General features: G+C 52.1%; 1 protein-coding gene across 1 annotated transcript in view; it reads right to left on the bottom strand.

Moving 5' to 3' along the window:
• Positions 1–14,455, bottom strand: part of SORCS3 (sortilin related VPS10 domain containing receptor 3) — a 682,071-nt gene extending 667,616 nt beyond the window's left edge. Inside the window, exon 1 of the mRNA XM_075534344.1 lies at positions 13,841–14,455. Within this exon, the coding sequence (XP_075390459.1) occupies positions 13,841–14,455 (615 nt within the window). The remainder of the gene's footprint in view (positions 1–13,840) is intronic.
• Between the last annotated feature and the right edge of the window lie 2,538 nt (positions 14,456–16,993).

Raw genomic sequence — 16,993 nt, 5'->3', positions numbered from 1 at the left:
AATCTACATAGAGTCTCCTCCCTGGGGGATGGACAGCAGAGAAGAGGGCAGGGGGAGACATCGGACAGTGTAACATATGGCAAAATAATAATAATCTATGAATTATGAAGGGTTCATGAGGTAGGGTTAGTAGGGAGGGAGGGTGGAAATGAGCAGTCAATATTAAGGGCTCAAGTAGAAGGCAAATGTTTTGAGAATGATGATGGCAACAAATGTACATATGCGCTTGACACAATGGATGGATGTATGGATAGTGATAGGAATTGCATGAGTCCCCAATAAAATGATTTGAATTTAAAAAAAGATTGATATGCTCAGAAACCCCCAAAGGGCAGTTCTAGAGGATCACCCTGACTGAGAATGGACTCATCGGCAGTGAGTTTGGTCTGGTTTGATTCACAGTTGAAAAGAAGGCACCTGGGCAGCACAGTGCTTAAGCACTCGGCAGCTAAACACACATCAGCGGTTCAACCCCACCAGGCGCTCTGAGGGAAGCGGATTTGGTAGTCTGCAGTCCTAAAGCTCACCGGATTGGAAACTCAGTGCAGAAGCTTCAGTCGGTCCTGTCGGTTGCCTGTGAGTCGGCACTCGCTGCACGGCAGCAGGTTTGATTTGGGGTTCGTGGTACAAAAGCAGGTGCTTACTCTAACAGCAAAATAAAACAATACGAAACTTAAGAAAAAGCAAAATGCTGTGCAAGAAAGCCGTAGTTCAAACTAGTCTGGCAGCTTTGGAGCCAGCGCCCAATGTAAGAGCATTTCTTCGGCCTCAAAGCTCAGGACCCTCTTTGGCAGGTAACACAGGGTTCATCTTGGCCCCACCATGCTCCTGGATTCTGTAACTGACGCTAAAAGCAACCAGGGTGGGGTGGGGTATATATTTTATTTGTTTTCATTCACTGGGGTCTTAGGTTTACATGAGTCCGCGTGGTTACGCTATCTCACATGGTGCTCAATCATAGTTGTCTAATCGACTATGCGTTTCCCACACACAAGACGTCAAGTTTGTGGAATGTGCAGCCTGAGTCGTGTCCTTCCTTGCACATTTCCACATCACAAAGTACCAGGGCGTCTGAAACACTTGATGTTGCCCGAAAGAGATAATGCAGAATAAACAACAGAGGCCACAGCCTGGTGTACGTGTTTGTATAAAACACCCCAATGAAGCTCCCATCTGAGAATTGTGTTACATGAGCTGTGACTTGAGATAGGGGGCTCATTGTGAGGACAATAAGAAGCTCAGAGTTTAACACTGTGTTGTACGCGCTAAGTGTTTCAACGGAGAAGGGGGGGGTGAACAAGGTCCTTAGGGAATAAAAGAGACCCCTGAACTCACACCTTGCGCTCCCATCGTCCCCTGTTCTTTTCAAAGCAGTTCCAGTGGCAGCTTCTCAGCCCCTAACCTGGTTCATAAGGAGAACACACAGGACTTGCCCCCACCTTGCACATAAAGACGTGGCGGACCTCATAATACGTCTCACTTGTGATGAGATGGGCTTGCATCATGGTATACAACTTTCTTTGGATGGAAACTGGATCCCAGAAAACTCAGCTGAGCCAAGCCCCACTTAACAAACCGTTGAACAAATGCACCAATTGATGAGGTGATACTAGTTTGGGATAAGACCTAACCCCACGCATGCTAGCAAGAGCATTTGCCAATGTATTTTAGACTCTCTCCTTAGAAACACTCATTAATATTTTTAAAATGTAAAAACAAACTCTTATTCATAGACTCATGAGCTACTGCACCTAGAAGAGACTTCCTTCCATTAAGTGAAAAGCAGGTACTTGTTAAAGACAGTGAAGTAATGGAAAGCAAGTACTCAGACACAGAGACCCCAACTCCTAGGCCAACAGCCCCTCCAAAGTGTCTTCTCACCTCACGGTCCAAGACCTCAGTCCCTGGAAACAAAGACACCACCGTGAGCTCAGCTGATCCTCACAGAACCCTGAGGGCATCTAAAGACACAAAAGTGAACACACATCCCATCCTCCGGCAGGGGTTCAAATCTCAGGGACAACTTACACCTAAGGAAGACTGAGCACAGGTCCTGGGGTGGGGCCGGGCTCAAATCAGGATCCTAAAGAAGGAATGGAAAGGTTCCTAACTTAGAAATGGCCATGGTATCTTAAATTTGGTCCCTCCAAATACATACGCTGAAACAAAGATGTGAATGAAAATAGTTTATTTACATGGAAATTCCTGAAAATATGGGTAGAGAAAGGGGGAAATGAGACAGAGATAGGAAGTTTAAAAAAAAAGGATCAAGTTACTGGGCTGTAATGCCATTGAGAACTTTGGAACGCAGTGCCGAAAACAAGCCTCAGAGTTATCCATCCCTCTAACATCATGGAGTCGGTTGTTTATCCACAAATGCCCACCAGTCATTAGCAGCCACCTGCCCTTGGCACTTCAGCTTGCACGCTGTGTGTGCAAAGTAAGGTCCAATGACCAGAGAAAGCCCTCCAGCAAAAGTAGTCACTGGTGCTGCACCTGCATGCAAATAACAAGTGCCGAGGGAATATGAGCAGGGGACCCACAGACATGCTACACCAGGGTGGGGGGGTGGCAGTCAGCCTAACCCATTCCCTGGGCACGCAGATTCTGAGAACCAAGGTTCTCACCCTATGTAACAGCCTGTGGTGCTAGGGCCTTTGTAGTCATGATCGCAAAGACTCACACCGACGCCACGAGTTATCGCCAACTGACAGTCCGCGAAGAAGCTCTGATGCCCAGAGCCTTGTGCAAGGTCAAGTGTTGCTTGGGGACCTTCAACTAGGAGGGGGCTTCAGAAAGTTTGTGAACAAACTCCATTATCTTTCCATGCCATTTTCCAAGACTCCTCAAAGCCCCCTCGCATCAGAAAATCCACCTGAGGGTTTGACGAGATCTTCAAGCAGTCCCTGGCTTTCACGCTTGAACAGCGCTGCGAAGCACAGGTGGACAAGCCGCTCTTGTGTCCCTAAGACTGTCCTCTTCTTCCACCGCCCCCTTGAAAAGCAAGTTCTCCATCTCTCCATTTCTTTGGTCTCCAAGCCGTTACAGTCGACAAATTCCCTTGCTATGTGGGGTCACTTCCTGAGATGGCCACTTGAGCTTCTTTTCTAGCTCTGGAAAAGCGTTCAACTCAATAATTGTGCTCTATCACCCACTGAGCACATATTTTACACAGAGGAGGTTCATTTCTTATGCAGCAATATGATCTTTGACCTGATTCTAACCATCTGGATGAGAAACTGCCTCTGTCAGGCCCAGGGCAGGAACAGCAGGGCATAACCTTCCCATCTCCAGCACACTCATTTCTTTTCCCAAGTGGTTTCAAGTACTTAAGAACATATTTCTCCATGCCTCGACTTGTAGATCACCATTCTAAAAGGGGTCGCATGAGAAGGTCCAGGGTAGAGAAGGAGGAAAAGATGGAACAAAACTCTAAAGCATTAAAAAATAAAATAAAGCTTTTTGGTCTGATAGAGATAGGTGGAGCCCCCAAGACCTTGACCTTAAGTCACCCTCAGGTCTAAAAGGAAATGCTTTGTCATGGCTCAGTGTTCAGCCAAACAAGTGACGGGTCTATCAGTGAAAGGACATCACCCATGAGGGGAGCTATCTCAGAATAATCAACTCTTTGAGATCAGAAAGGGTAGCACTGACCCCAGGACCAAGCTCCAGAAGGCTAGGGGGGAGGAGGAATGGACACAGGAGAACGTGGGGGGGGGGAGGAATGGAAACAGGAGAACGTGGGGGGGTGACGGCACACTGAAGGGACCGCATTGGGTGAGATGACGCAAAACCTGTGTGCATGCTTGAATGGAAAATGGACAATCTTCTCTGTACATCTTGACTCAATTCATGAGGATATGTTGAAATTTTTAAAAGCACCCCTCCCATCCAATGCAAGCAGCAGCGATTGAATGGCCACCATCTCTTACAAGATAAATCCAAGAAAGGACGGGGATCCAAAGAGAGCGAGGACAGATGAGGGAGAAGAAGCGAAGCTTGCGCTTACGTCAGGTGAACACGATTCTAGAGTCGCAATTGCTTCGTGAATGCATTGAAGCAACAGCTGGCTGAAGAGTAAATAGATGTAGGCAAAACATCCATGTGCTCTTTTGTTTATTTATTTATATTTTGCGGTGACAGGCCAAGTAATCGTCCACCCTGCACTGCCCTGCTGTCAATCAATAAGTCATGCACCACACCACCCCCACGACACCACACACCCGCATGCTTCCTCATCTCCCCCCATGCCTTCGCAACAATGCTTCATGCAGCACTGTTTTGTTTTTTTTTTTGCTTAATATTTCATCCTATTTATTTTCACTTCTTTTCCAGGGCAACACTCCCTCTAGTGTTTGCGTGGGGATCTCTGGTTCCATTTGTGGTGCACAGGGTACAGGGAATGCAACCCTGGAAATCCGGGAGTGTCAAGCGCCGCAACAGAAGTGCGACTCTGTCCAGTGAGATCGTTCTGGGAAAGAGGCAACTAATGGGTCTTCTGCAGCTTGTTCAACCGCTCATATCCCCACCCTCCCCTGCACCCCAGGCACAAAGACAGACAGACGGCGAGGGGATCCAGAGGAGAAGCCCAGGGAGAACATCAAGTCTTACAGGAAGTCTTTGGCATTATAGGTCCTACGAACACTCCTCGCCACCAACCAGGCCAGCAGCCAAGGGCTCTGCTACTGTCTGAGAGCCACACACTTCAACCGTGACCTCTGAGAGGGCTTGTGTGAGTCACTGGGACGTGCAATGGTGGATGCTGAAGCTGCGGGAAGCTGCTCTTAGTCTTTCTGGCTCCCTCGAGTTAATGAAAGCTGCAAACAATTGTTCAACCCAGTAATAAGTCTCCACTGGGAACAGATTTTTTAAAGGAAAAAGTTCTTTTCTAATAGAGTTACCTTGAACCTGATTCTAACCATCTGATTCTACCCATTTCCAATAGAAAGGTTGCCCATGGGTTTCATGAAGCCAGGCACCTTCTCATTTACATCGGCGTCTCTTTCACTGTCTCCCACAGTACCACGCACAAGTTGTGTATCACCAAGACTCGTGTGACTGAGGACACGGATCATGGGAGCAGACGATAACAAACATCTTACTGAGAACTGGGTTCTAGCCAAAGCTTTGCCGCCAGTTCACTGGGCCACACCAGAGAGGTATTTCCTCCCTCCCAGTCACTGTTGATATCTGACAATGATATAGTTAAAAAGCCCACAACCAACAAAAGCGTCTTGAAGGTTTACTACAAGTCAGGCACTTCTTATTATTATTAAATACTTTTATTGGGGGCTCTTACATGTCTTATCACCATCGGTGCATTCGTCCAGTGTATCAAGCACATTTGTACATATGTTGCCATCATCATTTTTAAAGCACTTTCTTTCTACTTGAGCCCTTGATATCAGTTCCTCGTTTTTCCCCTCCTTCCCCCACCTTCTCTCCCTCATGAACCCTTGATAAATTATAGATAATTATTTTCATAAATTACATAGTTCTCTGTCACCCTTCACCCACTTTTCTGTTGTTCGTCCCCCCGGGAGGGGGTTATATGTTGATACTTGTGATCGATTTCTACCTTTCTACTTCCCCCCACCCAACCCCCATCGTCTTCCCCTTATCCTACTGGTATCTCCATTCTCATTGTTGACCCTGAGGGGTTTAACTATCCTGGGTTCCCTGTGTTGCAGGCTCTTATCTGTAACAGTTTGCATGCTCTGGTCTAGTCTGATTTACATATTAGAATTGAGGTCATGCTAGTCAGGGGGGAAGGTGGGGGGCAGGCACTTCTTCCAAATCCTTTCCTGAATGTAATATCTCCTTTACTCCTCATAACCATCCATGGGGGGGGGATATTATGACTATTACCCCCTTTTATAGATGCAAAAAAATGGCAAAGAAAATGTAACAACTTGCCTGGTGTTACACAGCTACTAAGAGACTGAACTAGGATTCAAACCCAGGCACCTCACTCCCCAGACACACTAAGCATCCATTTACTACACAGAACTTACTTAGTCTCCGCCTGTTTTCCACAAACCCTTACTCATACTGCAAACGCTCCACAAACACAAATTCGTACAAGTCAGACCACTACTGTGCCTGCTACAAGATCTCACAATCCAAAAACTACTATGGTCCTTGAATATCCGATGGAGCGCTATTTCCATTTTCCCTCTAAGACAGTGGTTCTCAAACTTCCTAAGGCCGCCACCCTGTAATACAGTTCCTCACATTGTGGTGACCCCCCAACCATAAAATTATTTTCATTGCTACTTCATCACTGTCATTTTGCTCCTGTTATGAATAGGGTGAGCCCTGTGAAAGAGTCCTTTGACCACCCCCCCAAAAGGGGTCGCGGCCCACAGGTTGAGAACCACTGCAGTCTGAAAGATGTCTTCCAAACACCTTTGGACTAGAAGTGTCCCTACTGTATGCCAAGTAACAGGCTTCTACTTAGAAACGGACACACTTGTATTGACCAATAGTCCCGAGTGGCTGGCCCCAAGGCACTCTGGGCCTCTCTTCCCCCAACCACATAGATATATCCTTCTCAACTCCCCAGCCTGGAGTTGACAACAGAAGACTATTTATGTAGTCCTGGAGTTCTTAGATGCCATTATTTACTATAAAGAGCTGCATTTCCATAAATAATTAAATGCAAACTAAACTGATCAAAATAAGTGAGCAAAATGCCCCTGATGATGTAACCGGGCTTGATTCACTCACTGACTCAGAGAATGAGGTGACTCCCAAGAGATCCTTCTTAACAACAGCTAGGGAAATGCAGCTTGTCCAGCATTAAGGCGTCTTTTGTTTATTTCCACGGAGATGGGTGGGCAGCCTAGGATGGGTCTGGAACTGGCAGGAGAAATCTATGCCTCCCTCTCTCCATCATCCCAGGCCTCAGCTATGCTCCCTACCAAACAGACAGCATGCTCCCTCGCCTGAGCGCAAGCGCTAAAGTCTTCTTAGCAGGAAAAGGTTCTGTAAGCCCGAAGGAGAAGTAGAGAAAATGGGGAATGAACAAACTCACAAACAAACCCACTGTCATCAAGTCGATTCTGACTCACAGCCGCCCTTTAACACAGACTGAGACCTGCCCCTGTGGGTTTCGGAGACTGTGGCTCTCTGGGAGCAGAAAGTCTCAGCTTTCTCCTGTAGAGTGGCTGGAGGTTTCAAACTGCTGACCTTGCAGTCTGCAGGCCAATGTGTAACCCACTATACCACCAGGGCTCACTTAGGGAGTGGGTATTTAGAGAGAAAAGGAAAGTAGAGGTCTGAATTCGAGGAAGCCATGTTTCTGTCTGAGCCTCAGTCTCCATCTCTATGGTGAGCTCTGTGCTAAGGGCAATTCCAAAGTTCGCTTCCAGGCTAGGCATTCTATGCGTCTAGGACACCCCTGGCATCTCCCACAGTGATCCTCTCTCCTTTAAGTTCCGAACCTAAAACTATCACTTGACAATTAACCACATATCCCCCCATGGCATGTGTCCCTTCATCATGTGTTACTTTAACTTTACAGCAGAGCACTCTTACATCCAAAGTATGTCACGAGGACCTGGAGGAAGGTGCTATCTTCTCCTTGTTTCTCACCTCACCCTCTAGTCCCCAAAGCAAAAGGCTACACACAGAGGAGATACTCAGCAAATGGCTCATCTGGTCACTGAAATACACAGTAAGAAGCCAGAATTATTAGCTTATCCAATAAGTGAGATCCCTACCTCTGACTCTTATATAAAATCTACATGTAACATACACCAGGTATAACAATGTCATGCTATTACGAAGCAGTGGTAGCCCGTTGGTCATCTTCCATTCCTGTTCTCACTGCCAAAACATGGCCGTGCTCCAAAATCCAAGTCAGTAAGTAGGTGCTGAGCTGTGCGCCAAGCAGGGTGCTGCACACCCGTGGGGCATGTGCTGTTTTATTTCTTCTCGTTAGAACACTCAAAATCATACAAGAGTCAAGGAAGCAAGAACTAAACCAACAACGATCCAATGTGTGATACAGTAAGTTATAAAACAATTAGGTAAATGAGAAATCAATGCCAGCTAGAAACCCGGGTAGTGCTGTCAGGTAAGCGCTAGACTGACTGCTCACTGAAAGATTGGTCATTCCAACCATTCAGCCAATACTTGGGAGAAAGGCTGTTTGCTTTCATAAAGATTCACAAACTTGGAAATCCTACATGATATGGTTGGTATGCGTCAGAGTCAGCTCAATGGCAGTGGGATCCATTGAGAGACTTTCTACAGAAGGTTTCATCAAGCCACTGTGCTTGAGTCGTGAATGATACCTGGAGTACTCAGTCCATTTCAATAGCGGATGAAGAGTACCTTAGCGGAGGGGACCTCTGGCCAAAGGCTTGTTGTCAAGAAGGAGCTTAGAGCAACGAGGAGCTTGGCTGACCTGAGAGTTGACTGGAGAACAAAGATGAGGTTGAAGTGTTCTGAGCCCCCTACAATGAAGACACTCGACTGCCAGGAAAAATAGTACAAGAGGTCAAAGGGACTTGAGCGGGAATAAAAGGTAACTGTGTAGAAAGTGATGATGGCAACCTATGTCCAAGTGCGCTTGAAACAACTGATGTATGCAATATCATAAGAGCTGTAAGAGCCCACAATAAAATGATTTTTTTTAGAAAAGGTTCTTCAGCTGGAATGTAGACCTGTTGGACAAACGACTGGTTACAATAGCTGTCAGACTATGAGCTACTGTCTACATCCTGGGGACAAGGGTCTCTGATTACTTCACAGTATCTGCTCAGAAAGGCTTGGGACTACCATTCATGCACTAACATAATCAAATGTCCTCAAGTGCCAATGACCTGTAAAGCAAAGCTCCCCGTCTCTCCTGCCAACAACCGCGAGCACTTCATTGTTATGAGGTCATTAGGTCATTCAGGGGAAAATCATGGCTAGCCGTGATTAGGCAGTTCATCCTGTTGACCAAAAGTGACCTGCGAGGAGGCACTCACAGTCCATATTTTCCCATTCCACTCCCAAAATGCTGAAAACTAACTTTTTGACATTTGTCCCTTCAAGCCAGCCAAGAGCCCAAAGAAGAGATAAAGCAATAAAATAAATAAATAAATTGGTGAGTCAAGTCACCAGGCCACAGTAGATTTTTGCCAATCCATTCCTGACCAATGAACAAACAAAAAACTCACTGCCATTGAGTCAATACCAACTCCTAGGGACTTTATATGACAGGGTAAGACTGCCCCTGTGAGCTTCTGAGACTGTGACCCTTTATGAGAGTAGAAAACCTCATCTTTCTCCTGCTGAGCTGCTCGTGGTTTTGAACTGCTGATCTTGCAATTAGCAGCCTGACGGGTAACCACTACACTACCAGCGCTTGTAGCCTGTATAAACCTGAGCTTTGGGCTCAACCTTCCTATCTCCACCCCTCTCGCTCCATCAGACCTCTCTGCTCCCTAAGGGCTGTCCCAGGGCCCAGGACTCATCCAGTGCCACAGAGTGGATGGGAAAGGCAGTTCTTCTTGCAACCTGAGCCTTCTTGCCTCTAAGGGCCACTAACTCCCCTTTGCCCTTAAATCTAAGATAACTGTGGGAGAGGAAAGGCAGAAAGAAAGAAAGAAAGAAAGAAAGAAAGAAAGAAAGAAAGAAAGAAAGAAAGAAAGAAAGGAAGGAAGGAAGGAAGGAAGGAAGGAAGGAAGGAAGGAAGGAAGGAAGGAAGGAAGGAAGGAAGGAAGGAAGGAAGGAAGGAGAAAATAATAAAAAGCAAACAATTCCCAACATTCCCTCTTTGCCAGCTACAAAGCAAATTCCATCCATGAGCATTTCTGCAATCCTTAAATTAGGCCTCCCAATGACGGGGTGTGCAACTTCTGCTCAACTTGGAAATCACTGCAGGAGCTAAGGAACCAATCACACCCTGTAAGGCCAGGGCAGCCTGTGTCCAGCCCCCTCCTCCCCTCCCCCTCCCCGCCCACCTGGCTGACAGTGACCAGGAGCAATTAGTGCTGTTAGGTCCCACTGCATCTCATAGCTACATCTCGACTGGGATGGCTCCCCTTGTAATATTAATTAAAAACAGATTCTTTTTGGCAAACCCCTGAAGAATGGCTTCAGTGGCAGGCTTCTTTATTAAGCCTCCGAGAAGGCAAAATGCATTAAGATATTGTGACAAGGGGGCCGTGAGCAGGGACGAGGAAGGCTAGGCAATCCAGCCAAGTGCTATTTGAAAAATCTGTTGGGGAGCTACAATTAGATGCTCCAGTGAGTGAAATACAATTAATCTGAGCAAATCTGTCACTATTTTGCACATTAGGAGTAAATATTTTAGAACACGGTCCAGCTGAATTAGTTAAGGATATGAAATCCTGCCTGGGAGAGAGAGAGAGAGAGAGAGATATCCACTGCCCAGCAAGCTCAGGAGAGGGTGACTGGGAGGGGACCCGGAATGATCAACTTCTCCCCAGTGCTGGGCATGAAGGTAGAGTGTGATGGCAGGAGGATGCATTAATTGGAAACTGCTTGGCAAGTCATTCTAAACAGGCTCCCTGCAGGAGCCACAGCCTGCAAATGGAGCTACTGAGCGGAGAGCAAGCAGTGGGTGAGGGGCAAGGACGAACTTCAGAGAGGCCTCAGCAGTCTCCGAAGAGCTCTGGGCACGGCCTCCCTATAAAAGGTGAACCTCTGGAAGAGGGGAGCTTCTAGCCTGCACTGTGCCTTCCCAACATGCCTCTCCCCAGAGTCCTTTGCCAACTCACCGAACAGAGCAGGCAGGCAGGGGACCGCCAGCCAGGATAATGTGTATGTCTGTATCCCTGTAAGCTATGGGGACTGGCTCCCTTGGGATGTTGGTGACACACTCTGGAACTCATCCATGAGCTGGAGACACCTGAAGGAAAGGAGCAGCAAGCCCCACCCCTAGAGCCCAGGTCTTAAGACTGCATTCACACAGCTCCCACCTCAAAGCCCTGGCAAGGCACTCATGCTCAGAGGAAGGGCCCAGACCCGGTCAGTCACTCACCTAACTCCTTCCTGGCTCATGCCTGCTGCTCACCTCCTGCTTGGGAGTCCCAGTCTGAGGACCCAAGGCTTAGACAAGGCTCTCCTCCTGTCCCCAGCGTCCCTGCGTCGAATCCCCTTCCTGCTACCACCTGACTCCTGCATCCCTGACTGCCAACTCTGTCCTTTGGCATTCCATGTGTGGTCACAGGAGGGGATGAAAGCTGTTCCCAAACAGAAGTCATACCAAGTCATGGAGCTCATCAACAGCACTGGAAGGAGGGCCAGACAAAGACCATGTGTTAAACATGAACCCAGTGGCCTGCTTGGAGAAGAACGACTTTAACACTGGGAAAGCCAGATGGAAGTCTGGAGGGATTCTGGAAGAGAGGATGAAAGTCTCTCTCCATCCCAAGAGCCCCAGGTTCTCTGTCTGTGGGCACGTCTCCCTCCACTTCAGGAGCACTGATGAAGGGAACCCCGGGAGATTTATCTTCCCTGTCATTCCTCACCTGGCTTTCATCATAGCATCTTCTTTTTCTACCCTCCGGAAAGGAGGAGGGGGCGGAGGGGAAAGTCCACTGGGTGATTGTGTAGAAAGGGGCTCCCTTCTCTCCCCGAAGTGGCAAGGGCCAGGCCTTCCTTGGGAAGCTGCAGGGATCTGACACACGCAGTGACCCCTCTCTCCCTGGTACTGCTTGCAAATATGGCCAGAAGAGGTAGGTTAAGTCTGGGAACTATAGCGACAGCCCCCTGTGATCCTAGAGGATGGGGCAGCTGTTTTCCCTTTGCCTAGGCACCCGGATGGCCATGAGCAGGACCAATAAACCTCTTGGAGTGCTCGTGGGGCACTGGAATCTCAGTCGCTGGGGACTCCAGCTCCAGGTGGTCCACTCCCGTAAGCTCTCTTGGCCCTCTTCTGGCTAAAGAGCCATCTCCCAGGGAGCACAGAGCTGGACTCTCGGTCTGCTGCACACTGCATTGAATACGGGCAGGAAAAACCATGCCTGTTTAGCTAGTATTTGCAGAAAACATTTTCTCTCCAGTCTCATCTTCAGAGGTTTTGTCCTTAAAATAAAAGCAGGGACATAGGGAAACTCTTCAGGCAGTGTGGCTTGATATTGTCCAAAGGGGACAGTGCTCAAGCCACAGAACTGTGCAGCCAACCACCTCACCTCCTAGGGATACAACTACTTCCACACATCAGATCCACGACCTGCGTGGGCAGGAACTCACACACGCGTGCACACGTGTACACACACTCACACGCATGCACACAGAGAGAAATTTCCAAATTATCACACAAGCGTGAGTTGTGATTCAGAACTCCAGCTGTCAGAGCATCTCCTCTCCCCCAAGTCCTCCCTCAGACAAGTCCACACCCCAGTCCTCTGGGGACTTCGAAGTCTGCAGCCGCCATCGTTGTGGAGTCACACACAAGTCATGCACTTCTGAGCCCCGGAGCTCTCCGGCCCGAGTCGTGGAAGGGTCTTCACGGGGTGAAGCCCAGGTCTCTCAGCATTCGTTAGCCAGCTGCCATGAGCTCCCAGTTGTGTGTCCTTCTGACCCAGAAAACTGTGAGTAATGCTCCCGGTGCCTAGCTCTGCAGCCCCCAATTGACCAGCTCTTCACTATAACACATCCTATTCCTGACAGCACCCCCCCTCCCATTACCCGAGGAAACTTTTCCAGGTGTCCATCATAAAGACAAAAGCACTGGGGAGGGGAGTGTTTCCACCAACAGAGCTCCTCAAAGCTGCTTGTATACACATCTGCCATCCGCCCACGGGGCCCAGGCAGCCCACTGCCAGGTTCGGCTCTGGTCCAGAAAGGGTGTTGCCAGGCTGGCTGAAGTGGGTGCTATGATAAGGAGGAAACGATGGGAGACCTTGAAAGCCTTCTCCTCCCCCCCCCCCCAGAAGCACCCCACTCCTCTTCCCCCTCCTTGTTGGATTGGATTGCATGACTTGGTGTTCCTGCGAGGTGGTGGGGGCCCTCCTGGCACAAGCTGCCTCTGCAGCTGCCCAGGCAGGGATGCTCCCCATAGGTGGCACCTCAACCCAGAGTGCCTGCAGCCACCAAGCCACCTCTACAACAGCGGCTAAGAGTGAGGAGTGGAGATGTGCACAGAAAGCCTAGGGACCCAACTCCCGCTCCCTCTGGCTTTAGAGGGCGCAAGACGCGGCAGCAGAGGTGCGAGTTGTGCCTTCAGCGACTTCGGTGTGCGTGTGCTGTGCATGCTATGAGGGCGTGGAGTGCAGAAGGAGGATGAATTTCCCCTCACGCTAAAGTTTTTACTGCCTTTCCCATAGCTTTCCCAACGCTGCCTGGGCTTTACGAGGGCGCCCAGTCACCTGTAGGCCAAGGCTGGAGCTGGCCTGGCCCAGCCTTGTGGATGGGGACAGCCATCTCCAGGAGTCTGAGGGGTCTCAATCCCTAGGTTCCCTCTGGGGCGGAGATGTCTGTCTAGCCTTGGCAAGAATCAGTCTGTCCAATGACTCCTTCCCCAAACCAGTCCATGCCCTCTCCCAGGATGCCAACCACCCATGCCCCAATAGGAAAAATAACTAACACTCTTCAGCCAAGTCAGTAGAAAGTGACCACGCTCATTTACAGGGCAGCCCTGCCTGCTGCAGCTGCACACTGGGTGGCCCCTTCCCTGGGGTCTCAGGTAAACAAAAGCACACACCATCAACAACAAACTCAGCGAACCTGTTGGGGGCATGCGGGGTGGTGTGGGGTGGAATACTAGATGAGCTTGTTCTCTAGAAATCAAGGCGACCCTGGGAACTATCCCCCCCCCCCCCATGCCCGCTCTGGTCCCCGCCATTCCCGGACTGGCCGCCTGGAGAGTACTCACGCTGCTGTTGTGTCCTGACCAGTGCACCATGGCTTGGTTGTGGGCCGAGTCCCCCGTCAGCGCGAACGAGGTGCTGGGTAGCAGGAGGTCTACAGCCGCGGCGCCCCCGGCCCGCGGCGCCTTCCCCTCCTCCCGAAGTCCCTTGTCCACTGTAAGGCTGGCTCTAGGACCATCGTCCAGGGCAGTGGCCCAGGCGTCCCCGCTCTCCAGGGTGCTGGGGGGCTGCGCGCGGCGACTCCTCCTCGTGCCGCCCGCCTTTCTAGGAGCCGGGGCGCCCTGGCCCCACCACGAGCTCGCCGCCGGTGCGCCCCCAGTTTTTCCCCTCTTCTCACCGCCGCCTGGCTGGGGAAGCAGCTCCGGGCCGGGCCGGCGTCCCAGCGCGGTGCCTCTCCGCGCCATCGCCAGCTCTTCCGGCCACCGGCTTGCCACTGCCCTCGGCGCCAGAGGCAGCACGGGTGGCCTCGAAGCCGGGGCCCCGGGACGGCCGGGACCGCCTGCCGCGCCCCAAGTGATCTCGGCCCCTGCTAAGACCCACGTCGATAGGAGCAGCAGCCCGGTCCGGGCGAGGGGCGCCCCGAGCCAGGCTGCGGGGCGCTCCGTGCGCGCTGCCTCCATCCCGCTGCGGCTGCCGCGGCTCCGGCGACCGAGTGTGTGGCGCCCGCCGAGGTGCGGGTCCGGCGCGGGGGGGGGGGGGGGGGGTGCGCGCGCACCGGCGAGCCAGCCAGCAAGTGTGCCGGGGGAGTGGGGAGGGGGCGGCTCCGGCTGGCGCGCCCCGCCGCTCCGCTCCGCGCGTCCCTCCCCGCGCCCGCGCGCTCTCCGGGCCGGAGGGGGGATCCCACGACCGGCGGGAGCCGGGAAATGGCCCCGGGGCGTTCCTCTCCTCCGCTTGAGCACCCCGCCGAGCTCCTCCCGAAATGTTTTCAAAGGCGTGTCCGAAGGTAATTAGAAAATTCTATTTTAAAATAAGCGCAGCCAGCCCGATCCCGGAGGAGAAGCTGCCTGCGGAGCCCGTGAATCCCGGCTCTCAGCAAGCCCGCCTCCAACTGGCTCCTGGCGATGAGTTGGGAGGCGCCGCTCGCCACGTTGGGGGGGGGGGTGTTGTGAGGGGCGCAGGATGTCACTCGGGGAGGGGACTAGGAGAATGAGGAGGAGTAAAGTGTTTCCAGCGCCAACTGTTCGCGCGGGGGAACCCGGGGCAGCCCGGAGCCTTCGCGGGCGGCGCGCGGGAGCCAAGCGCGGGATGGAGTCGGGACTCGGAGAGCGCTCCCGGGCCCTCCCAGCCGGGCGCCCCCTGCGGCCTGCGACCCCCCAACGAGGGCGGGGGCGCGGGGGGGCGGGGATGCGTGCGTGAGCGTGCGTGCGCGCCCGCCCGCTGGAGAGGTGAGGCCCGGGCTGCGCCAGGGCTGGCAGGCGGGTGGGCACCGAGGGGTGGGGGTGCCTGACTGAGGGACCGTGGACGCGCAGATGCGTGCGTGCGTATTTGCACGCGCTGGTGAGTGTGAGTGTCCGTGACGATTGCGTTTGCACAAGCAGTTGGCGTGCCTCGGACCTGCGAGTCGTCGGACAGTGGCACGGAGTGGAAAGCGTCGCTGGGAAGCCCCCTCCTCTGGGGACCTCTCACTGACTGTGCCCCAGAGCACGGGAGGCGAGTTTCCCCGAGGGGTGTTAGGGCCATGGAGGCCCTGGAGGGAGGCGGAGGCCACTAGGTGAGGGAGTCTCCTCCAGGGGTGCCGACCGGAACTCGGGAGAGGGGAAGTAAGGAGGATCTGAGCCCACTAGGAAAGCCGGGCACTCATCTTCCCGCCTGGGCCGGCGTGGCCGCGCACTCACTCTTTCCAGATCTGTTTCTGAGCGGGCACAGGTGTTTTCTTGGATTTTGTTGGTCTAAGTGGAGCGCTAGATAGCCTGTCCCCAGGCCCAGCGCAGCGCTGCCCCCAATCCGGGCCTTGCTTGCAGGAGTGCAAGCCAGGGCACTAGGAGGGCAAGGACCCTCTGCCCCCCACGTTAGCAGAGGGAAGGCTGGAGATGGGGGAGGAGACCTGGAGGCCACCTTGATGTACAAATCCTGAGTACACAAGATGCCCCAGGGAAGCTCCTGAGATGTCCTGAGGGTCAGTCCCAGGGGTGAGGAGTTAGGGAGCTATTGGGAGAGTAGTGGGAAGGAGAGAACGGGTTTAGAGCCAGAGAGAGCCCGTCAGCCCCTTGCCTCCCTTTTTGAAATTAGAGGAAGTTCTTTTGGGTGGGAGATGACTGAAACAGAGACAAATGCAGGGGGACGGATGGGGAAGGTGAGGAGAAGGGAGCACCGAATATCCGGAGAAAGAGAACAATGAGATGGAGAAGCTGAGGAGGGAGGGAAATTTTTCTAATTCTCTTTCCTGAGGCAGGAAGGCTAGAGGAGGTAAGGGCTGGAAAACCACCACAGAGGTGCCTGGAGCCCCACTTAGTGAATGTGCTTTCTACGGGGAGTTAAAATGGACACTGCAATCGAGGGAAGTGGGTCAGAGAATGCAGACGCTTTCAACGCTTAGTCCAGAATAAGGCGCGACCTGACCTCAGTGGGTTTCCGACGGAAAGTTTGGAAGCCTGGGTGGATGCGCACTCTCTCCTCCTCCTCCTCTTCCTGCTCTTCTGAGCGGCAAGAACCAGCTATCCGCGGGGGCCCAGCGCCCCTACCGGGGAAAGCCCGCCTTGCAGTCCTAGCTGGAGCCCAGGGGCTGGAGAAGGCGGCTTACTCAGCCCAGGCTCTGGTTGGAGGTGGAGTCTTGGAGACTGGGTTCACAGCCTACCGGACCCCAGGTAAGCCCTGGGCCACGGGGACATACGCGGTCCAATCCCTACAACTCTCCAAGGCCCTTAGGTGAGGTTGGGTGGCCAGAGCAACACCGGGGCTTTACCTCTCCCTCCCCCCCCCCCAACAAGATCCTGACCCACGGAGCCCAGGGGAGGTGCTCACCCTGGATAGGTGGACTTCCAGAGCTAAAGAGGGGCATCAGAGACCTCCTCTGGTGTGTGTTTCAGGCGTCTCCTGCACCAGTTCCTCTTCTCGGCTGTCTTTCTTCATTCCTAACCTTTTCCATCCCCCCCCCCCTGCCCATGAACCTCACAGGCTCCTTCATCTAACAGCCTGGCCTTCAGCCCTGTCTGCTCCGC

This window comes from Tenrec ecaudatus, chromosome 16, assembly GCF_050624435.1.
Source record: "Tenrec ecaudatus isolate mTenEca1 chromosome 16, mTenEca1.hap1, whole genome shotgun sequence".
NCBI classification, from domain to species: Eukaryota; Metazoa; Chordata; class Mammalia; order Afrosoricida; family Tenrecidae; genus Tenrec; species Tenrec ecaudatus.
Note: the sequence above shows the minus strand (reverse complement) of the source record. Positions and strands in the feature narration are given on the sequence as shown.